Source organism: Abramis brama (assembly GCF_963993115.1).
Source record: "Abramis brama genome assembly, chromosome: 13".
Classification (NCBI taxonomy): domain Eukaryota; kingdom Metazoa; phylum Chordata; class Actinopteri; order Cypriniformes; family Leuciscidae; genus Abramis; species Abramis brama.
Window position 1 is genome coordinate 4,343,607 of NC_139975.1, and position 24,275 is coordinate 4,367,881.

The 24,275-nt window shown below is 37.8% G+C and overlaps 1 protein-coding gene across 2 annotated transcripts; it reads right to left on the reverse strand.

Annotated features, from left to right (window-relative positions):
• On the reverse strand, window positions 1-23,324 carry LOC311094959 (uncharacterized protein). 2 transcript variants are annotated; one of them, XM_084133220.1, is made up of 13 exons: window positions 23,260-23,324; window positions 23,098-23,170; window positions 11,217-11,394; window positions 9,933-10,088; window positions 8,673-8,809; window positions 8,098-8,255; window positions 6,948-7,142; window positions 5,489-5,578; window positions 5,188-5,277; window positions 3,642-3,764; window positions 2,958-3,089; window positions 852-968; window positions 1-257 (listed from the first exon to the last, which is right to left on the reverse strand). In XM_084133220.1, exons 1-13 carry the CDS (start codon window positions 23,299-23,301, stop codon window positions 147-149), a joined length of 1,602 nt encoding a protein of 533 aa, XP_083989346.1. In that variant the 5' UTR covers window positions 23,302-23,324; the 3' UTR covers window positions 1-146. The 2 variants fall into 2 exon arrangements, with proteins under 2 accessions (XP_083989346.1, XP_083989347.1); XM_084133221.1 differs by lacking the exons at window positions 23,098-23,170; window positions 23,260-23,324 and adding an exon at window positions 12,680-12,990.
• Window positions 23,325-24,275: the final 951 nt, after the last annotated feature.

Here is a 24,275-nt window from a genome sequence, read left to right on the forward strand (position 1 = left end):
TAAAGAAAAGTGGTATTTTATTCAGTTTTGCTGCATAAGAGTATGTTAGTCTTGCAACACTGTTGTGCAATTCACAGAATTAACAGTGAGTTTAATCTGAAAAATAGTGATTCTGATTTGATGATTAGTTGGATTCCTCGTCTCTCTCAGTCTTTGGTGGCGTAGAAAAGCCCCCAGCGTTGGTCTCCGGTCTCACAGCGCTGCAGTTTTTCTGTCCATCCCTTCACAATGGCATCATAGTCGTCCTTAGAGAACTCCTGTGGAGGAGACAGCGATCACAAGAGCTCTATGTGTGCATGACATTCCCAACAATATTCAGACAAACTTGCTAAACTCGTTTTTTAATGACTGTAGTTTTTATTTACAGTGATTAAAAACGAGTGAAATAAAATGGTAAAGGGGAACTAAAATATTTCCTCCAACAGTGTGCATGCAAATGTGAGGTTGTCAATGTAATGCAGACGTTGCATGAGCATATAAGTGTGTGTGTGTGTGTGTGTGTGTGTGTGTGATGGGTAGGTTTAGGGGTAGGGTTAGTGTGTGTGTGTACTTGTACAACTATCTTTGTGAGGACCAGTTTGAGTTTTAGACCATTGGAGTGAGTACAAAGAGAGTAAAGTGAGGACATGTTGCCGGTCCTCACTCTCTGAGAGCCTCTAAAGGCCTGTTTGAGGGTCAAGACTTGGTTTTAGGGATAAGGTTATAATGAGGTCAAGGGTCGGTTTAGGGTCAGGGGTCGGGTTAGGCACTTAGTTGTGATGGGTAAGGTTAGGGTAAGCGGCTAGAGATTGCATTGTGTCAAAGAATGTCCTCATAAAGATAGATGTACAAGAATGTGTGTGTGTGTTTACCTGTATAAACTCCTCTTTCATCTCCTCGGCTCTCTGCAGTTCAGTCTTTATCACCTGAATAAATTGGTCTGTCCTGTCCTCTGCACGAACATTACTGAATCCCACCTCGCTCAGGAACTGAAAAACACACAAATACACTCAATATTATCATAGTCATGGTGCATAAACAAGCTTTTTGTTCCTGTGCCAACTTTGCTTGGCACGTACAATAAAAGTAACCAGTCCTACTCAACCCACTCAGAGCGGGATTCAAACCAGCATCTTCGGCATGGGAGGCAGACACGCTAATAGGGATGCTAAAGACTTTGGAATCCACTTCTGCTTCAATATATATGTAATTACTGATTATAATCAAGGTATTAATCAATATTTTTCCTTCTAAATATCAAATGAGTTGAATTTCTTCTCTGGAGATTTTACTTTGTTATAGAAGTTACCAGTGTGATTACTGAAATGTGACCCTGGATCACGTCACCAGTCTCGAGTCGCACGGGTTTATCTGTGGCAATAGCCAACAATACATTCTATGGGTCAAAATTATCGATTTTTCTTTTATGCCAAAAATCATTAGGATATTAAGAAAAGATCATGTTCCATGAAGATATTTTGTAAATTTCCTACCGTAAATATATAAAACATTTATTATTGTGAGTGAATGCTGCACAATCGTGAACATAAATGAACAACTTTAAAGGAGATTTTCTCAATGTTTCGATTTTTTTGCACCCTCAGATTCCAGATTTACAATAGTTGTATCTCGGCCAAATATTGTCATATCCTAACAAACCATACAGCAATGGAAAGCTTATTTATTCAGATTTCAGATTATGTATAAATCTCAAGTTAAAAAATTGTCTGTATTTGATATCTGAATGCAGTAACAGTGCTTGCCTATTTATCCCGGCTTCCAGAAATGAAATTGGGTCTTGTTTTGTGTTTGAGAAAGGTCTTCAACATGTTAAAACATATAGGGGTCATTGAAGCCAATAGTTTAAGGGACCATTTCTTTGTTAAAGCCTTACTTTCCATTTACACTAAAGTTTCCTATCCTTGAGAGAAAGAACGCATTATCTTGATGTTTTGAGACGACTCTCCTGTTTATAGCTAGAGCCTGGCCAAATCCAACCTTGGAAAAGATGTGTGTCAGTGTGTGTGTTAGTCTTCTTTGTTACAGGTTAAGGAACCACTGGCATTATTGGAGATTGACTGAGTTGTTGTTCTGGACATGCTGGCGTCCAGTAACCCAAATCTGACACCTGCAAGGTCACGACGTGCCTAACTTCAGGGTCCGAGTGTCAGCCGCATAATCCATGGAGATATGCTTCAGTCTATCTGTGTATGTGTGGAAAATTACTATGTTTATCTTTTTCTTAGCCAATGAGAATCATTCAACCTGAAGTCAAAATGATTCGATTTTTCTTTTATGCCAAAAATCATAATCAAAAATCAAAAAGTACAGATCATGTTCCATGAAGATATTTTGTAAATTTCCTACCGTAAATACATAAAACATTTATTATTGTGAGTGAATGCAGCACAATCGTGAACATAAATGAACAACTTTAAAGGAGATTTTCTCAATGTTCCGATTTTTTTTGCACCCTCAGATTCCAGATTTTCAAATAGTCGTATCTCTGCCAAATATTGTCATATCCTAACAAAATGTACCCATGTGACTGGTTTTGTGGTCCATGGTCACATTTGTAAGTGGCTTTGGATAAAGGCGTCTGCTAAATGACTAAATGTAATGGTATAAACACTATAAACAGCAGTCTCTATCATGCCTCATGAGGCCAGTAGAGTGAGGTTTACGTGCACAGCTCTTACTAGCTTGCCTCCATTACTCCCACCAACCTAAACCTCACTCCCATGCGGGTCATGGCACCAAATGTAACCCCTCCAGTTCAACTCGACCCGGCATGAGAGGCGAGCACGCTAACAAGGGGCTAGTGCACCTCTTGAGGTCAAGCTCTTTACTAGCTTGCCTTCATTACATCCAGTACTAACAGATATCATCAATGTTACATAATAGATCAATCCTAATTCCCAACATAAGCAAGCTGCTATGATTTAATTAGGTCTGTACTTGTGTATCCCGTGTCCCACCTGTCCGTATCTCTGAGGTGTGTAGAGAATATATCCCCTCTGGTTGACGTAATCCTGAAACGCTGGAGTCCAGGGCTTCTCTCCACAGCAATAGTCACTGATCAGCAGCTTACCGCCCGGCTTCAGCCATGACTGAAAAACACATGCATACACACGTTAAAGCAATAGTTCAATCTGTTCTCATGGACTCCTATGAAGATACAGGATTTGTCCATTAGAGGGCAGACCATGCACATTCAGTTCGCCTCTACTCTTATTTTGCATGTCAGCTTATATCATTGCATTTGCTTTTTTTGGATACTATCCACTATAGATCAATACAAACACAAAGGCTTGTTAACCATAAGTAATGTGTCATCTCATTTGAGGCCTCTTAGTAAAAAATTAAGGTGAATCAAGATGATGTTAACTGTTTAAACCACAAACACTGAACACCTACACACACATATTCACCGGAACACACACACAAACACACAAACACACACACACACACAAACACACACACCTGCTACCGACTGACAGTACATTTACACATGCAGATGATCATTTGCATGTCCTCATACATACATACACACACAAGTATTATGCATGCACACAAACAAATACATGCTACTTCTGTAACATACAAAGTCACAGGCATGAAAACATGCACCCAAGCACCAGTTTACCTGTGTGAACACTCACGTAAAATTTTCTGAAGAGGTCAAGTTTGTCCCTGATGTGCAGAATCGTGTCTCTGCTGTAAACCACATCAAATGAGGCGTCAGGAAACCTTCTTTTTGTGGCATCCGACACCTCAAACTGCACCTGCAGAGGAAGGACATAGTTGATCTGCTATCAGGAAGTGCAGAACGAAAGCTGTCCCAGAATGCAGCTCTGTTCATTCTCAAAGCTAGACGTATTTAAAATTGAACAAAAGAAAAAAACATGTTTTAAAACAGATTTTTAAATTTCCTGCCATAATGCTAAGGTGTTGCTATGCAGTTACTAAGCTGTTCTGAGTAGTTTGATAGGCTTGCTGTGGTTGCTAGGATTTTTTGGGTGGTTGCCAGTGTGTTTTATTGCAGTTGCTCGATTGTTATAATTGGTTGCTATGGTGTTATGGGTGGTTTCCAGGGTGTTACTATGCAGTTGTTCTGAGTAGTTTGTTGCACTTTGCTATGTAGTTACTAGGATACTCTGGGTGGTTGCTAGGGTGTTGCTATGCAGTTGCTAGGTTGTTATAGCTGATTGCTAGGGTGTTGTGAGTGGTTGCCAGGGTGCAGTTGCGAAGCTGTTCTGAGTAATTTGTTGCCTTTGCTATGGAGTTACTAAGGTGTCCATGTGGTTATCTTGCTATGCAGTTGCTGAGCTGTTTTGCGTAGTGTGTGTGATTTGCTGCAAGGTTGCTAGGGTGATCTGAGTGGTTGCCAGAGTGTTGCTATGCAGTTAAGAAGCTGTTTTGAGTAGGGTTTTTTGCCTTAGCTATGTGGTTGCTAGGGTGTTGTGGGTGGTTGTCAGGGGGTTGGTAGGTTGTTATAGGTGGTTGTTATGGTGTGATGGGTGGTTTCCAGGGTGTTACTATGCAGTTGTTCTGAGTAGTTTGTTGCACTTTGCTATGTAGTTACTAGGATATTCTGGGTGGTTGCTAGGGTGTTGCTATGCAGTTGCTAGGTTGTTAAAGCTGATTACTTGGGTGTTGAGAGTGGTTGCCAGGGTTCAGTTGTGAAGCTGTTCTGAGTATTTTGTTGCCTTTGCTATGCAGTTGCTAAGGTGTCCATGTGATTATCTTGCTATGCAGTTGCTGAACTGTTTTGCGTAGTGTGTGTGATTTGCTTCAAGGTTGCTAGGGTGATCTGAGTGGTTGCCAGAGTGTTGCTATGCAGTTAATAAGCTGTTTTGCGTAGGGTTTTTTGCCTTAGCTATGTGGTTGCTAGGGTGTTGTGGGTGGTTGCCAGGGTGTCACTATGCAGTTGTGAAGCTGTTTTGAGTAGTGTGTGTGATTTGCTGCAAGGTTGCTAGGGTGATCTGAGTGGTTGCCAGAGTGTTGCTATGCAGTTAATGAGCTGTTTTGAGTAGGGTTTTTTGCCTGAGCTATGTGGTTGCTAGGGTGTTGTGGGTGGTTGCCAGGGTGTCACTATGCAGTTGTGAAGCTGTTCTTGGTAGTTTTTTGCCTTTGCTATGTGGTTGCTAGGGTGTTATGGGCGGTTGCCAGAGTGTTGCTATGCATTGGGTAAAAAACTCAACTTACTAATGGGAGTTTCTCTGTGACGGCTCTCTCCATGGCGATCTCCACCATGTTTGAGGAAAGGTCCATCCCCAGAACCTCCGCTCCAAAGGTCTGTCATTAAAACGGATAGTCAGTAATTAATCATGTCACGGTAATCAGAAACAGCAGCTGTGAATGATCATGTGCAATGAGTAATTTGTGTTTGATAACATTTACGTTTCTAGAAAGTTTAAAGGTCCCGAGGAAAGTGGACTGTTTCAACGAGCATGAAACACGATCTGTGGCAACACATAAACCCATCACATGTCAACCTTTGGCTCACCTTGGCCATGTAGATATCTCCACCTCCAATCCCACAGCCGACATCTAGAACCTTCTGTTCTGCGGTCAAGTTCAGCATATCAACAAACTCCTGATGGGTTACAGATTAATATGTCAAAGATATCAACAGAAAAACAAACCGTTAATTTTTCACTAAATGATGAGATAACACTGAGAATGCAGTAGTTCTCCACTGATATCCAAAGGAAAATTTAGGTTGGTATCACTGATCTAGAGTGGATATGGAAGTTTAGTTACTCTTTCCGAAAATGATATAGTTGCTCCAGTAGGTGGCGACAAGTGACCATATTGTCAATTATCGATTCATTCAAACTATTTGTTCAGAAACGTCCATTCATTCATTTAGGGATGAAACAAGTGACTGTATATATGAACGAGTCCTTGAATCATTTATTTTACAGATTCATTAAAAAAAAGCTGATTCATTCAGGAACGAAACAAGTGGCTGTTTTAATGAACGAGTCAATGAATCATTAATTTATCCGCAATTCGTTAAAAAACACAGATTAATTTAGGAAGGAAACAAGCGGCTGGCTGTCTTGATTATTCATTGAATCATTCATTCAACCGAGTAGTTCAAAACACAGATTCATTTAGGCGGTTGGCTGCGTCCGAAATCGTATACTTTCTTGAGTAGGTACTTATTTTGAATAAGTTATCACTTCACGACCGCTAAAAAAGTATGTTCTGTATGAGTGTGTGTACTAAGAATGTAATCTGGACAGACTACATTCGCCATGTTTCATTATCATGTGACCTACCAGAGTCAATTACATTGCTTCACTGCCGAAAGTTACATAGTTGCTCCAGTAGGTGGTGACAAATTAACGTATTGAATGTGAATCAATTATTGATTCATGTGTGTTTGTGTCTGCATTTGCATTGTTGTTCTAATCATGTGACCTACCAGCGTCAGTTGTGTTTCTCAATTCTCATTCCGAAAGTTACACAGTTGCTCCAGTAGGTGGCGATGAGTGACTGTATTGTGTGTGAGTCAATTACTACAAGTCCTCTCCCATGGCCTCATGGGATCGCATGCACAGTTCAGAATCTCAGTGGTCAACTTTTTACCTAATCTTCTCTTTTATGAGTACTATTAGACATACTTTTGTCACATACTGTGTTTCGCCTACTGGGAAGTATGCGATTTTGATGCAGCCACTGTCATTGCATGATTCGATCACCTGATTTGTTAAAAAATTCCTATTCCTTCATGAATGAAACCGTATGAATGAGTCGTTGAATCATTCATTAAACAGTTTGTTGAAAATGAATCATTCAGGAACAAATGTTGCTCGGTGTTACAACGGCTTTGCTGTGGCTTCGTTTGCAACAAACAAAGTAAGTGGCAATATTGTATCAAAAATAAACGTTACATCTTGCTGAACTGTATGTATGAATTTTATTATCTTCCCATGACTCTTTTGATGATGTATGACCTTGGTGGTGCTGAGTCCGCCTATGCTGACGAACCCAGAGCCGAACATCTTCTCGTAACGCAGTATTCCTCGTCTGGTGTACTGCTGGTTATCCAGGAACTGCTGGAACGTGGAAAAGCCACCCTGGTGCTGATCTACCGCATCACGACGGGCTTTCTGCATGAGCCAGCACAACTGGTTCTGGTGCTTCTTCATCTGTAACAAAAACAAGGAAGTTTGGTAACACTTTATTTTACAGTGTCCTTGTTACATATGTTACATGTACTTACCATAGCAATAACAGATGCATAATTACATGCATCTAACCCTCAACCAAACCCTAATCCTACCCTAACCCTATAGGCTATAGTAAATACATGTAGTTGATTAATATTACTCAGTACTTTAATATATAATTACACTTCCATTACAGATTTGAGCAAAACTTTTGCGATTTTTTTTCTAAATGTCGACAAAAAACTATTGCGAAATGACGGCGTTTCCATTAACCGATGTTATGCGACTAAAACTTAATTTTTTCCTCTCGCGATAAGTAAAGTCATTCCAAAAATCATGGCAACGGACGTTGGTAGGTTTATGTACTATATCAGCCACTGCACTGGCCATTATTATTAATCAAAGGGGATGTATGTGTGTTTTACAAGCATTAATGGTAAGGAACGACCCTTATTGAGCGGCACATATGAGGAGTTTCTGGGTGTTTCTCCCTCATTTCTGCTTCAAGGTCTTGATTGTGGCATTTATTTGAGGTTTAGAATCCAGTATTCCTGTAATTATTTTGTCTTTTATGAATTTAATAAAGAACTCTGTCTCGTATTCTGTCCAAACACACCGCGTCGTCTACGTCAGGTGACCTGTAAATGTGCAAAAACCATTTCCATTGCAGTTTTGCAAAATATTTCTTTTTCGAATTGCCTGAAAAACCTCCTCATGCGAACGTAAAAACTTTTTTGCGATAAATGGGTGTTTTTGCGAAATTGACGTGTTTCCATTGGGCGTATTTTCAATTCGCTATTTCAATTTGCGCAATTTGAAGGGTAATGGAAACGCGGCTATTGACACCTTAAAAAAAAGTGTAACCGGAAGTTTCATTTCAGTTTTTTTTTATACAGAGTTTTGATTACAGTTTGGCGATGACTGACTGGTTTACCTTCACATAGGTCTGAACTGTTTTGCTGAGCACCATGTCAAAGCCGTAGTATTTCTTTTCCGTCTTCTCTGATTCGTCCAGCAGCCCTGATGTCATCAGATGGTTATACTGAGCAGGACTTCTGTAGTGCGTGGGGTCAAAATCTCGCTTGATGTCACCTGTGAAGGTCAAGACAAACATTTACACCTGTAGAAATACTCAAACTTCTAGAAATATTAAAACCAATAATTAAAGTGATTAATAAATGCATGCTATTCCAAATAAATATGTTCATCCTCATAATCTTTTATCAAAAAGCAATTACTTCAACATACAATCAGTTCCCGATTGATAAAATCACGTCCTGCCCTATATTTTACCCCTGTTTCAGTCTCCAATAATGATAATATAGTGTTTATATCAATGGCTATATAAATAATATGGTTTATTTGCGTATATCAGGAATATAGAGTTGTACCATTATTCTGTTTTTTTTTTTTTTTTACATTATAATAGAGAATAAGATAAGAAAATAGGAAATTTCACATCATTGCCATGTAGTGTCAAACTACAGGACATTGTTCCTCTAGTCTAACCTGATTGGTGGAAGCAGGACTCTCTGAAGAACAGGTAGCCGCCTGGGCGGAGCCACCTGAGTAACTTCTCAACCAATGACTTCAGCTCCTGATCACTCAGATACATCAACAGCCAATTAGAGAACACCAGGTCAAAACTGAAACAGAAAATGTGTGTGTGAGAGAGAGAGAGAGAGAGAGAGAGAGAGAGAGAGAGAGATGAAGTGATAGATGGATGAATGAAGACATCAGATGAGAATCGATGGGATGTTTTTCTGTAGCTCATTTTTTAGACCCCATGAAATTAAACGTGGAATTGACCTACAGTATAATGCATGTCATTTAGCTCATCTATGTATAGCGTACAGCTCATATATGCACATTTACAATTTACTGTTTTTCTCTTTCAGGAAAATGGACTAAAATAACTGATGGCGTATTTAAATGTTTGTCTAATCAATGCTTTTTAGAATAAGAATGTCCTTTAACTGCCCCTATTATGCTATTTTAAAGTTTCCTAATCTTGTGTCAGAGACTCCTACAACAGGTTTACATGCATCCAAAGTCAAAAAAACACTTTAATTTTCTCTTAATTTACATTGCAGCATCACCTCATTTCTCAGAGTCTGAAAACAGTTTGTTCAAAGATTCAGTCTCTCTAAACCCCTCCTTTCCACAATCCTGCTCTGCTCTGATTGGTCAGATGTCTCAATATGTTGTGATTGGTCTACTCTGATCTGATTGGTCAGATGGCCCAGTCTGTTGTTATTGGTCTACTCTGATTTGATTGGTCATATGGCCCAGTCTGTTGTGATTGGCTTACAGCGCAAAGTCTGTAATACTTTTTTCTCTTTCTCTTTTAAAGGTTTAAAAAATTCTCTTTTTTAAAATATAGAGAGATTTTGGTCAAGTTTAAACTTTTTAAACAATTTGTTTTCCCTGTCAACAATATTGCAAGTTGATAGACATAGTCATGGTTAGTGTTTAATGATGTCGGTGTCATCTCGTCATTGTCTCGTCTAATGGAAAAAAACGTTGTTAACAAACTTTTTTTGGTAACACTTTATTTTACAGTGTCTTTGTTACATATGTTACATGTACTTACCATAGTAATAACAGTAAATTATGCATAATTACATGTAATTAACCCTCAACCAAATCCTAATCCTACACTAACCCTATAGTAACAAGTAGTTGATTAATATTACTCAATACTTAAAGTGTAACCCTTTTTTTGTCATAGTTTTCGTTAACGAAATGAATCTCTGTTTTTTCTCTCACCTGTGTTTAGGGAAGTTCAGCTTTGTGACGTCGGCTTGGATGAACTCAGCGTTGCCCAGGTGACTGTTTTCCTCTCTATTCTTTTCCACAAACTTCTCCATGAAGTCCACAGCGGTCACGTGATGGGCCTTCCCAATGAGGTGACGCGTGTACCGGCTAAAAAGAGCAAAGGTCATGATAACAATCGAGCAAATAAAGCATGCTTAAAAGCTCAGTACTGGCCAAGGAACAGATCAACACAAGATTTGACCTCACAATATAAATTTGATTCGATTTTCATCAGATTTCCATCATTCTCATTTGACTACGAGAATCTCAGTATATTCACCAGCACATTAAGTTTTATTGTCGCATATAATTGTACACTGTAAAAATAATTTTTCAAATATATTTTACAGGAAAGCATAATTTCAGTTTTTTTACTTCAAAATTTCACGTTTAATTAAATGTGTTACTTGCTGAAGTGACTTACGTTTTTGAGCGAAAATAGTTTTTACACCAATTTTATTACAGTGTATACTTGTACATACATTGGCTCTTTGACAAATTGCTTTTCAATTTCCTCGTTGTAAATTAAATAACTAAATGTAATAATTCCACACATATGATGACCTCAAATAACAAAGAAATCAGATGGAAATTTAAGAGTCTATTTTGGTTTAAAATTAAATATGTTATTAAACCTGTCAAGAACATGTCATTCATCCCAATATTAAAATGAAATTTATTTATTTATTTTTAAGAAATGTTACATTGTGATTTTTTTTATGACCATAAAATACAATTTCCCTCATTCCTGGAAAGGAATTATGTGATAAATTATGATAAAAATTATATATTTTTTTGTAAATACATCTTAGATATCTTGTAAATATTAAGTATAATAGTTAATAAGTTTGTTTTTGTTGTAGTTTTTGAATCTCATGAGAATAACCACAGCATTGAGAATAATGTTTCTACAAAAATATGACGCAGCACAACTGTTTTCAACATTGATAATAATCAGAAATTTTTCTTGAGCAGCAAATCAGCATATAATAATGATTTCTGAAGGATCATGTGATATACCTTTGATAAATTGTATAAGGAATTTATTGCATTGAAAATATTTAGAAAAAATAAACAAGTAAAACATCACAGGAATTATAATTTGTGGAGAATTTGTTTCGAAAATAATGTTACAATACAAAAACGTTTTCTTTATGCAAAAGATAATTTCCTTTTCTTTTTATGTCAGGGTGACATATGATTCTGGGCATGTTCTAATCGAATGTGATCACTGACCCAATTCCAGCACCAAGCTCCAGCACATCAGAGCCAGCCAGACTAGGGAGCATGGAGAGGATCTCCGGCAGCTCGTGTTGGGTCAGTTCCTGCGCGTTCGTATCCAGCATCATCTCCTTTACTGTTGCCGACTTCGAATGTTCCTTCCAGAACTCCATCATCGCGTTCCTCTCAGTTTCTATGGAGGCAAACCAGGTACACTGTAAACAATTATTGTTGGTTTAACTTAAAAAAAGTAAGTTACGTGGTTGCCTTACAATTTTGAATTCATTGAAATATTTGAGTAAATACAAAGAAGGAAATTGGTTTAATTAATAGAAACTCAAAATATTATGCTATGAACCACATTAATTATCTAAGTTGATTTGACAATTGATAAAAAGTTGTGATAACAAATCATGAAAATATATTTTTATACAGTGTAGGGATGCTGAGGATGATTTTCTATTCATGCTTATACCTTTACAAAAATTGACTATAGTAATTCTGCCGATCATCAATGCATATTTGTAGTGAAGTTTGAGTAAATTATGTATTGAACAAGTGTTAAATGTTAAACTTGCACTAATTGTGTTTTTTTTAACGTTTACACATTTCCTTTAATAATAAAATTCCATCAAATTGAATTGAATAATCCTTGCATATTTTGATTGAATAATTGAATAAGGTTTATTCAATTCTATTTGATGGAATTCAACTATTAATTTAAATTTGTCAATCTTAAAAAAAGGATAATTTTTCTTTGAGCGTGGCATTTTAATTTTATTTCAATTTAGCAAATCTCTGGTCACCCTGCGCTCTCACTGTAAATCAAAAATGACATGATCAATAAGTTATGACAACATATACTTCAACTCATCAAAATAAATTTCAAACTTTCAAACTTCAAACTATTTAAGTTATATGAGATTCCGCACATTTATTTAAGTCAGTTTACTGTAATTGAGGGTATGTAATGCCAAGTTGATTGTACTTAAGAAATTGAGGCAGCAAGTTTTTTTTTTACAGACCATTGGTCATAAAAATGGGTCGACACCTACATTCTCCAAAAAAAGGTACAAAAGCTGTCACTGATCAAAAGATACAACTTTGTACCTAATTTACTCCAAAAGGGTGCGTATTAGTATCTATAAAATGTACATATCAGTACCTAAATGGTTAATATTTGTACCTTTTAAAGGGGCAGCACCCCTGTGAGAGCTTTTGTACGTTTTTTTCTTTTCTTCTGAGAGTGAAATACCAGTTTGCAAAATGTATCTATACAATTAATTAAATTCCAAAAATGATGTCATGTTCAAAGCATTCATTTAAATTTTTACTCTGTAAGACTAATCTGAGAAATGTCTGAAAACAGAAATGAGATCATATTTAAAAGTTTAATTTCATCACCTCATTCAAGCAATATATGTGTAAAAGACAAAAATATTGACATTGGATAAAAGTTCCATGGGTGTTTGTCTTACCTTGGTCCATGATCAGTGAAATAAAATACAATATAATTAGAAAATGTGTATATACAGATATAAATCAAACTATTTGACACCAGAAAAATGTGCTGAGCCTGCCTCTAAACACTCATGCGCGCTGTCCTGTCCGAGTGTGTGTGGCTCAGGACTCATAAACCCGCTGACCACTATAGGGTGAGGGGAGGAGACACAAGCGTGAATAATTAATGTTAATGAAATCCGGAGGGATAATGTTGGAACGGTATTCCCCAACTCAGTTTTACACCTTACGTCCGAACTGGATGCTCGTTCACTCATGAACGTACTGTATGGAGAGGGAGGTGTCAGAGCTGAATGAGACCATATCCTTACACTTTCTGATTGGAGAAATGAGAAGATCCCCCTCCTCGAACACCGCCAGTGAAACGGACTGAAAAAAACTAATGGTGACACGGAATTGTTATAAAACGAGCGTAACGGGTAGCCTAAATAGGTTCCATTCAGACTTTAACACTAAGTATTTTACTGTTATGTGTCAACAAGATTCAACAAGACATTTTCACCTGACTATACCCAATGTTTAGACCTGTTGTGGTATTTATGCAAATTAGCACATACGTAGGCAAGGCAAGTCAAGGCAAGTTTATTTATATAGCACATTTCATACACAATGGCAATTCAAAGTGCTTTACATAGAAGAAATTAAAATAATAAAAAGAAATAAGAATAATTAAAACAGTTTAGAAAAATAAAATAAAATACAGTACAGTACAAATAGTCGGACGAACAGTGGCACAGTGCTCATTCAGTAAATGCATAGTTAAACAGATGTGTTTTGAGTCTGGATTTGAAAGTGACTACAGTAGGAGCATGTCTGATCTCCTCTGGAAGCTGGTTCCAGCTGCGGCTGGCATAATAGCTAAAAGCAGATTCGCCATGCTTAGAGTGAACCCTTGGTATTTCTAGCTGATATGATCCTAATGATCTGAGTGATCTGTTGTGTTTATATTCAGTGAGCATATCTGCAATGTATTGAGGTCCTAGGCCATTGAATTATTTATATACCAGCAATAATACTTTAAAATCAATCCTAAATTTAACTGGGAGCCAGTGTAAAGACCTGAGGACTGGTGTGATATGTTCATATTTTCTGGTTCTGCTCAGAATCCTGGCGGCAGCGTTCTGTATGAGCTGCAACTGTCTTATGGTCTTTTTGGGAAGGCCAGTGAGGAGTCCATTACAATAATCCACCCTGCTGGTGATGAAAGCATGCACAAGTTTCTCCAAGTCTTGTCTGGAAATAAAGCATCTTATTCTTGCAATATTTTTCAGATGATAGTATGCTGATTTAGTTATTGCTTTGACATGACTACTGAAACTAAGGTCTGACTCTAGTGTCACACCAAGATTCCTGACTTGATGTTTAGTTGTTTGACCCCTAGAGTGAAGGTATGCGTTCACCTTGAGAACTTCATCTTTGTTTCCAAACGCAATGACTTCAGTTTTGTCTATGTTTAACTGAAGAAAGCTTTGACACATCCAACTGTTGACTTCATCAATGCATTGGCACAGGGAGTCAATGGGGCTGTAATCGTTAGGCGATAGGGCTAAGTAGAGCTGTGTGTCGTCTGCATAGCTGTGGTAAGCAATTTGGTTCTTTCTCATTATTTGGCTCATTGAGAGCATATACAGGTTGAACAGGAGTGGCGCAAGAATTGAGCCTTGAGGGACTCCGCATGTCATGGATGTCCACTCAGACTTATGATCTCCTATACTCACATAATAACCTCTCCCATCTAAGTATGACCTGAACCATTTTAGGACTATCCCAGAAAGCCCCACCCAGTTTTCCAGCCTGTCAAGAAGTATGTTATGATCGACAGTGTCAAATGCAGCACTGAGGTCGAGTAGTACGAGCACTGATAATTTGCCTGAATCTGTATTTAAGCGAATATCGTTTATTATCTTTATGAGCGCTGTCTCTGTGCTGTGGTGCGGTCAGAAACCAGATTGAAAATTATCAAAGTATCCATTCAAGCTTAAGAATTTGTTCAGCTGATTGAAGACAACTTTTTCAATGATCTTGCCTATGAAAGGAAGATTTGAAATCGGTCTATAGTTGCTTAATATGATCTTATCCAGATTTCTCTTTTTCAGGAGGGGCTTGACAACTGCAGTTTTCAGGGAGTTTGGAAAACTCCCAGAGAGAAGTGAGGCATTTACCACTTCTAGAAGATCTGCTTCTAAACTGTTTAACACACTTTTGAAAAAAGATGTGGGAAGTGTGTCAAGAGTGCAGGTTGATGTTTTAAGGTGCTGTACGGTTTCTTCCAAAATTTTGCCATCAATTTCTTTGAAATCTGACATAGTAACTTCTTTCTCAGGTGGTCTGATCTGTCTGACCTCAGTGCAACTCAAGGATGTGCTGATCACCTTTCTCATATTATTGATTTTCTCAGAGAAGAAAGAAGCAAACTCACTGCACCTGTTGTCTGAGAGCATTTCACTGGGAATCTGGCTTGGGGGGTTTGTCAGTCTCTGACATATTATAAACAGCTTATAAGAAATATTATTTGTCAGTTGTTTAAATTGCTGTTTATAATATTTGAGAAGAAAGTCTGTCTAGCTTTGCCTAGTTCCATATTGAAAGCATGCAGGCTGTCTTTGTAGATGTTGTAATGGACTACAAGTTTTGTCTTCCGCCACATGCGCTCTGCTTTTCTGCATTGTCTTTTCATATTTTGCACTGCTGTTGAGTTTCTCCAATGTGCTTTTTGTCTGCCACTCTTCTTCCTGACTTTAACAGGAGCAATATCATCAATTACACTTTTAACTTTTGAGTTAAAAGAATCAAGGAGAAAATCAACAGAGTCAGCAGATATGCTTGGTGTTAAGGATATAGCCTTCATAAATAGTACACTAGTGTTCTCATTTAAGCATCTCTTCTTGACAGACACAGATCTAGCTTCAGTGGCAGGAGAGATCAATATATCAAAGAAAATACAGAAATGATCAGACAGTGCTACATCCTTAATAACAATCGATGAAATGTTTAGACCCTTACTGATAAGTAAATCTAGAGTGTGTCCATGATTGTGTGTGGGTCCATGTACATGCTGAGTCAGATCAAAAGTTTTTAAAACAGTTTTGACTGTTTTCGGAACACTTTTGCCATATTGTTTCTGCACTATGTGAATGTTAAAATCTCCAGCAATGGCAAAACAGTCAAACTCTGAGGTAATTGTTGATAACAGTTCTGTAAAGTCCTCAGCAAAGACTGGAGAGTATTTAGGAGGCCTGTAAATAATGATAAGTAAAATGCGTGGAGCACCTTTTTACACAGTACCCAGATATTCGAAAGACGGGTAATTCCCAAATGATATTTGCTTACATTGATAGATATCTTTAAAAAGAGCAGCTAGACCCCCACCTCTCTTAACAGCTCTGCAGACACTCATAAAAGTAAAGTTAGGAGGGGCTGTTTCATTGAGGACTGTTGCACTGCAGCTGTCTTCTAGCCAGGTTTCATTTAGAAACATAAAATCTAGGTTGTTTGTGGTTAAGTCGTTGACTAGAAGTGATTTATTTTTAAGTGAGCGAATGTTTAAAAGTGCTAACTTAACAGTCTTACTTTTTGTCCCCACAGCAATCTTAGTTTGACATGTAATAGGCACCAGATTAGTTGGGTTTGCTGTACGGCTATTGAAGGCCTTAGACTTTCTATCTTGTAATAGAACAGTTCAAGTTCAAGTTCCGTTTATTTATAGAGCACATTTACTACCGGCTGTCAACCGACCAAAGTGCTGTACAATAATTACAATCAAATACACAATGAAACAATCAATGATCACTTGTAATCAATAAATACAAAAATCCAATTACATATTAAAAGCTGAATCAAACAGATGAGTTTTCAGAGCAGATTTAAACTCAGATAAAGTGGAAGCCATTTTAATTTGGATTGGGAGTTTGTTCCACAACGTGGGGCCCGCCACTTCAAACGCTCTATTACCCCTGTTTTTCAAGCGGGTTCTGGGAATCTGAAGGAGGAATTTGTTTTCCGATCTAAGCCCTCGCTTAGGGGTATATAGGTGAAGTAGGTCCGACAGATATAATGGTGCAAGATTATTTAGTGATTTGTAGACCAGTAATAGAATTTTGTATTCAATTCTATGCTGAACCGGTAACCAATGTAGGGATCTCAGAAGGGGTGTAACATGCTCAAACTTTTTACATCCCTTCAGGAATCTCGCTGCTGCGTTTTGAACGACTTGTAGGCGTGGAATTTGAGTCTTAGCAACACCATAATATAGAGAGTTGCAGTAGTCCAGCCTCGATGTTATGAAGGCATGGACAGCGACCTCTAAAGAGGCGTTAGAAAGAAAAGATTTAATTTTAGAGAGAGAGCGTAGATAGAAAAAGCTAGAGCCCACTACAGAGGCAATTTGCCTGTCAAATTTCAGACTGTTATCGATCATCACACCCAGATTACGCACTTGGGATGAGGTACTCAGATTTGAGAACTCCAAATTTTGTGAGTTTTGTCTACTAGTTTCGGAGGGGCTAAAGACAATAACTTCCGTTTTATCTGAATTTAAAAAAAGGAATTTTTTTGAGAGCCATGATTTTACGTCGTCCAGACACGCGGATAAACAACTAAGAGCATGCTCATTTTCGGAGGTCAGAGGCAGATAGATTTGCATATCATCAGCGTAGCAGTGGAAAGAAACGTTGTGTTTCCTAAAGATAGATCCCAAGGGAAGCAGATAGAGCGAGAAGAGAGTAGGTGCAAGAACAGACCCCTGCGGTACACCACAGGTTAGCTTGCGTGATGATGAATTAGAATTTCCTATTTTAACCGAAAAAGTTCTATTGGTTAAAAAAGATTTGAACCAATTTAAGACCGTTCCTCCAAGTCCCACATAGGACTCTAAGAGATGAGAATTTCATAATCGACGGTGAGCAGCAATAGAGAAAGATACAGGCACACTGGGTTCCCGCATGTTCTGTAAACATTTGAGAAAGTTACTGTTATCATAGCAGGGACCCAACACATATCACTGAGAGCTGGTATCAGTTGTTTTTGGTTCACCTTGAGCAGATGGAGGAGGGTGTGGGCCCTGGCGTTGTGGCAGAGGCCGAAGAGCTCTCACAGGAGGGGGAGGGCAAGCTGGGCCCGCAGGCTTTGGTGGTTGAGGTGCCTGCCGTTTTTTGGTTGGTATCTGGGGGCTTGCAGCAAAAGAGTGGGATAGTTTGGTTCCAGCACACACCAGTTCTTCCATTTTCTGTGAGAAGCACAGAAGTGGCGATGCTGGTGAGAGGGATAACGTGTCTGGTGAAAGGGGCTGTTGTTCTGGTGTTATCGGAGGCTGTAATATGCTGTCCTGGCTTCCCTGGCTGTTTTCCAGGAAGTCGTCCTTGGGTGCTGAATCTTGGAGCAGTTCTAATATGTCTGTCTGTGGTGAGCTCTGTGGGCAGGGCTCAGCTGAGATTATGTCCGTGAGCAGAGGTTGTTGTGGTGGAGTGGTGTTATCATTGTCCTTGTGTGATATGTCAACCGCATGTCCATTTTGCTGCTGAAGTGAAGTCCCGTGGTCATTCATACTGTGTCCAGGTGTGTGTGTCGTTCAGATTGGCATACACTGCAGAAGGATGATTGAGTGAGAAATAGATATTGTCCTTTAACACTCTTGAACCAAGTTTGTTTGGGTGATGGCCATCCTGATGAAACAGTTGTCTCCGTTTGTCCATGTTAACAAACAATTTCAAAAAACTTGTAATACATTTTTTGTTTGTCTTGATGTAAGTAATCAACTCAGTAATTTTCATGGTGATATCTAAAGGTTAAATTTTTACCCTATTCACGTAAGAAAAAGAATGAATAGGCTATATTTGGGTCTTTTTCGAAACTTTCCCCTAATGGGATTCTTCTGGGCTTTTTTTCCCTTACTCAGGACATATTGAGGATACAAAATCAGTTGAGTGTGCTTCTGTTGCAATTTGTTCAAGGTTGACCCCCATTTTGGCTTAAAATGACTGGACTATAAGTCCATGGAGGCTTCCGTGTCATTCCGCCATTTTGAAAAACTATAATAGCAGAGAGGGACAAAAAACACTAGCCTACCTCAATGCGTTTCCACAACGCGCTTTCATTCAGAGCCAGCGTCACGTGACTGAAACCAGCTGAAATGGACAATGAAAAACTAACAAAGAAAACTCGATGAAGTGATATTGGAAGACATGTTGTCATAACTTCTTGGTACTTAACGGCTACCGTAGTTGCAACACGCATTTGAAAAAGCGAGGCCCTAGAGAGCACAATTCGTTTGAATGCAAAATACAATTTCACCGCTAGATGGGAGAAATTCCTACACAGTGTACCTTTAATAAAGAAAATGTTAAAGCCTGCTTCCACAACCTAGATACAGTCATGCATAGGCACAGGTTTCCTCCAGGTGACATCTGGAACATGGATGAAACGGGTGTCACTATAGTCCAGAAATGTAAATTTCAGGGACCACTTAATTCTGAATGGACCTACAGGTTGCAAAGGAGGTGCAAACCCATCAGGATGGATGAAGGAAAAACACTCTGTTGAATTCCTGAAGCATTTTGTGGAGAATACAAAATGCACAAAAGAGAAGCCATGTCTCCTTTTGCTTGACAACCATGAGTCCCATCTCTCTGTCAGTGGCTTGAACTATGACAAAGAAAACGGTGTAGTCATGCGATCACTCCCCCACTGAAGAGGCAAGTCAACACAGCCTGTGACTCATGGATGCTGAACAACCCTGGCAAAACCATGTCTATATGTGACCCTGGATGACAAAACCAGTCACATGGGTAATTTTTTGAAATTGAGATTTATACATCATATGAAAGCTGAATAAAAAAAGCTTTCCATTGATGTATGGTTTGTCAGGATATGACAATATTTGGCCGAGATACAACTATTTGAAAATCTGGAATCTGAGGGTGCAAAAAAATCTAAACATTGAGAAAATCTCCTTTTTTCTCCATTTATGTTCGCGATTGTGCTGAATTCACTCACAAAAATAAATGTTTTATGTATTTACTGTAGGAAATTAACAAAATATCTTCATGGAACATTACTTAAAGGGATACTTCACCGATTAGCATTAAGCTTTGTATCAGTAGAAACCCGGTAGTATTGTACCTCATGTCCCCCTGAGATGAGAGATTTCTGTATTGTGTGTCTGGAAAAAACCTCAGATGATGCAAAAAACGTAATTTATCGTCATCGGAGGCTTTTTTGTCCAGAGGCAAGAGACTCCAGCCAGTAGGAGGAGCTCGTTCCGCATGTGTTCAACCCGCCCATAGGGGGATCTCACGATAAAACGGCGTCTTTTCAGTTTCGAATCGACTAGTAGCCTAGCTGTATCATTTCTCCCGATACTGCCCTCTGTAACCGGTAGGCGTGGCTTGGGAGTGGCCTCATAGGGCAGCGAAGCAAGTGCATTCTGGGAGTTGTAGTCTTTCATCCACATGAGCCAAAAATAAATTTTCTGGCTTTTCTCAGTCTAGAAGACACCAACTTCTAAAATAATTTCACATTTCTACTACATAAGGGTTCGAATTATGATTTCATCTTTGTGGGGGTCTCTTTAAAAAAAGAAAAAAAAAGTAGCCTATGAGCAGGCGCGGTGTAGCTTACTGATGTAAATAAATAAAAATGTTTAATAAAAAAGCGTTGCTAACACAATTCAATTTAAATAGTACATTTGGTTTAATTTGTCGTTTAATGAGGTCTAATATATATTGTTAGTAGTGAGAATTTTCACGTGAATAAATAAATAAATTTAAGCGTGTACTTGTGTGGTCCAGTGGCAGAACTTTTGCCAGGCGTGTCAGAGGTTCTGGGTTCTAGTCCGCACTCGTATAGGTTTTTTTTCTTTTTTTCTCATCAAATCCGATTATGTTTATCAGTGGTTGTATATCAGGCAAGGACACTTTTGTGTGCATTTTGTTTTGTAATTTCACCGGAACGAATAGAGAGTTTCCACAACGGATTGAAGCGCGTGTCCGAGTGAAGACTGTGCGCGAGCCACAAGAGAACACAGTATCCGTGTATGGCGTTATACTATGTGTGCCTCAGTCCTGAGCAAGTAATTGTAAGTTTTGAGCACAGAGAACTATGTTTTGCAAGCACATTACATTATATTTTGAACAGAAATTAACAATCGCAAAAAAAAAAAAAAAAAAAATCCTTTGAGCAAAGAAAAAATTATTCCGTGCTCAATAAATGTATTTGCTTGTTTGCTATTATCCATATTAACGTGCAATAATAACCCCTCTCACGCAGTTTACTCAGGTGCTCTCTCACAAACTTACTTCTCTGCTCTCCTGTCAAGTCCCTCTCTCTCTCTCGCAACCTCTTAATTCTGTGCGCGCTCAACTCTTGACACACACGCTCGCTCAACTTGCAACAGCGTTACAAGTGTGCCAAAAAATCAACCAATCGGAAAATTAAAGGTCAATTGTGATTGGCTGTTGGTCTCCAATCAAAACGCTAGTAGAACCAAAGCCCGTCTTGTAGAACTATCCATATAAATCCATATCCATATATAATCCTTCATTATGATATCTATGGAACTATCTACAGCATCCCGGAAGCTTACTGAAAAAAAATAAAAAAAAATAACTGACTACAGCAAGACTAATGGATTAAAACACATTTTGGTAAGTATTTTTTTTTTTTATTAACTTAAAAGTGCCTTGTTAGTTTTGTGTATTATAATGCTGTTGTGTTGTTTAACTTACAATATTATATCTCCTATTGTGACTAAAGTTAGTTTGACTTTTCAAGCATTCTAACGCTAGCACAGCCGCAGACAATGTCATCAGAACAGCAACACCTAAATGTCACACCACTTTAGTCACAATAGGAGATATAATATTGTAAGTTAAACAACACAACAGCATTATAAATTATAAGCCAATTATAAGTCATAATATTCCTCTGTCACATATAGCTGTCAATCACCTCACACAATGACCTCACTCTTAAAACTGACATTTTCCAAACAATTAAACAAAATTTGCCCTCCAACTATAGGCTAATGTCTGTAATGTCTGTGATCTAAAGAAAACCACCATTATAATAATTACTTTAATTATTATTTTTGTGTATTATAATTTATAATACTAACAAGGCACTTTTAAGTTAATAATAATAATAAAAAAAATACTTACCAAAATGTGTTTTAATCCATTAGTCTCGCTGTAGTCAGTTATTTTTTTCGATTTTTTTTTTTTTTTTCAGGAAGCTACCGGGATGCTGTGTAGATAGTCAGATATCATATAGCCTAATAAAGGATTATATATGGATATATGGATATATATGGATATCTAAGGATAGTTCTACAAGACAGGCTTTGGTTCTACTAGCGATTTGATTGGAGACCAACAGCCAATCACAATTGACCTTTAATTTTCCGATTGGTTGATTTTGTGGCACACTTGTGTGTCAAGAGTTGAGCGCGCACAGAATTAAGAGGTTGAGAGAGAGAGAGGGACTTGACAGGAGCGCGGAGAATAAGTTTGTGAGAGAGCACCTGAGTAAACTGCGTGAGAGGGGTTATTATTGCACGTTAATATGGATAATAGCAAACAAGCAAATACATTTATTGAGCACGGAATCGTTTTTTCTTTGCTCAAACGAATTTTTGTTTTGTTGCGATTGTTAATTTCTGTTCAAAATATAATGTAATGTGCTTGCAAAATATAGTTCTCTGTGCTCAAAACTTTTGTACCAATTACTCGCTCAGGATTGAGGCACACATATAACGCCATATCCGTGCAGCGGATCAGACTGATCGCAGCGCAACGAGCACTTTGATCACTTTATTTAAAAAACAACAAATTTCAGCGCTAGATCGCCTCTTATTTAATGACTAAATGAATGTTCTGCTAGTTAACTGAAGATGTTTTATTTATTTGTATTGGTATATTAGTGCCGCGAGATGCTTCAAAAGTGGTGGGGACAATATCGACCTTAGCAAAAAGTGGTGGGGACATGTCCCACCCGCAAATTACGCCTATGTTAAAATAACACTTGCCTGATGGGTTATGCTACTGCTAGATCGGACGTTGACGTCACTTCTGTGAGTTGAGAAAAGTCAGTAAAAGTCCTGGCAGAAAGCGAAGCATAAGGATGTAGTGTGATGACGATCCGAGATCCCGCGAGATCCATGTGTTTGACATCTTGTCCTATCTAAGTCACGCTACAGTAGTGTGAGGGAAATAGTGCTTTATTTGTAATTTAAAATAATGGGGCTGATGATTTTTAGAGACCCCCACAGGTGTATGATTTTACTGCTTTCATGGGAGCTCATCCTCTCTCTATGGGAGCTCAGCTCCCACTGGCTCCCACGTAATTCGAACCATGATCATGAATACACGAGTGTTTCGCTCACCGATGAGTTCAGCGACCGCACTGAAGGGCCATGTGTGACTGGTGGAGTTGCTCTCCAGGTACGACGGGCTCATCTATAAAAACAACATTACGCAATATAATACAAGTAAAGTATATGGTAGTGCGTGAGAAAGACTTTAGAGAAGATAAGAAAGATACACACAGAGCTCAGCCGGATCCCGTGTTCGCTCAGTCTCGCCATCATGAGGGTGAAAACACACACATAATGTGTGTGTTTGTGTGTGTGTGTGTGACGTGACACTCCCATCCAGAGCCGCACAGAGCACAGCTTTATCTACAGTTTTTTTGAGTGCTGTGTCTTAGACCTAGTCCATATATCTTTATAAAAACAAAGGATATGCACATTTTTTTCACATTTTTTAATCAGAAATTGTATTGATGTTTTGTAATTATATTTTAATATTATATTTTAATATATATACAAATGTGATTTAGTTTTGTACTAATAACCAAACAGTGTTTAAGTAATTGTACAAAATTAAAATATATTTTTTAATAAAATGCATAATACAAAAAAGTGATACTAATATATATATATGTGGGTGTGTGCGTGTAGATAGATAGATAGATAGATAGATTAGTGTGTGTGTATATATCCACACGTATATAGGCTATATATATTAGTATGATAATATATATATATAAAGATAGATATGTACATATATATATATATATGTGTGTGTATATGTATCACATTTGTTTTTATTATGTATTTAGTATTAATATTGTTATAGATGTAGAAAATGCATTTTAATAATAAATATATTTTTATTTTGAAAATCAAATAATTATTAAAGAATTAGAACAATTATTATTCTAATAAAATAATATAAATATAAGATATAATTTGTAATCCCATTATATCATTTTTATTATATCATATATTAATATAATCACATTAGCCAAAATGATTAATAATTTTCAGAGATATTAGCTGGATGGATGTGGATAATGGATAATGGTAATGGATGTCTCTTGGGATATAATGGCACATATTATTGTTTGTTTGTTTGCTCTCTCTTTTTCTGTGTTCACTGTATCTGCAGCTCATAATAAGGTCTAAAGCTCATTGTGTGTTAAAACAGCTGAACATTTTATAGACTTTCACTGCACATGGGATTTTGAGGATTTTATCAAACACTTTAAAAGCACAAGCAT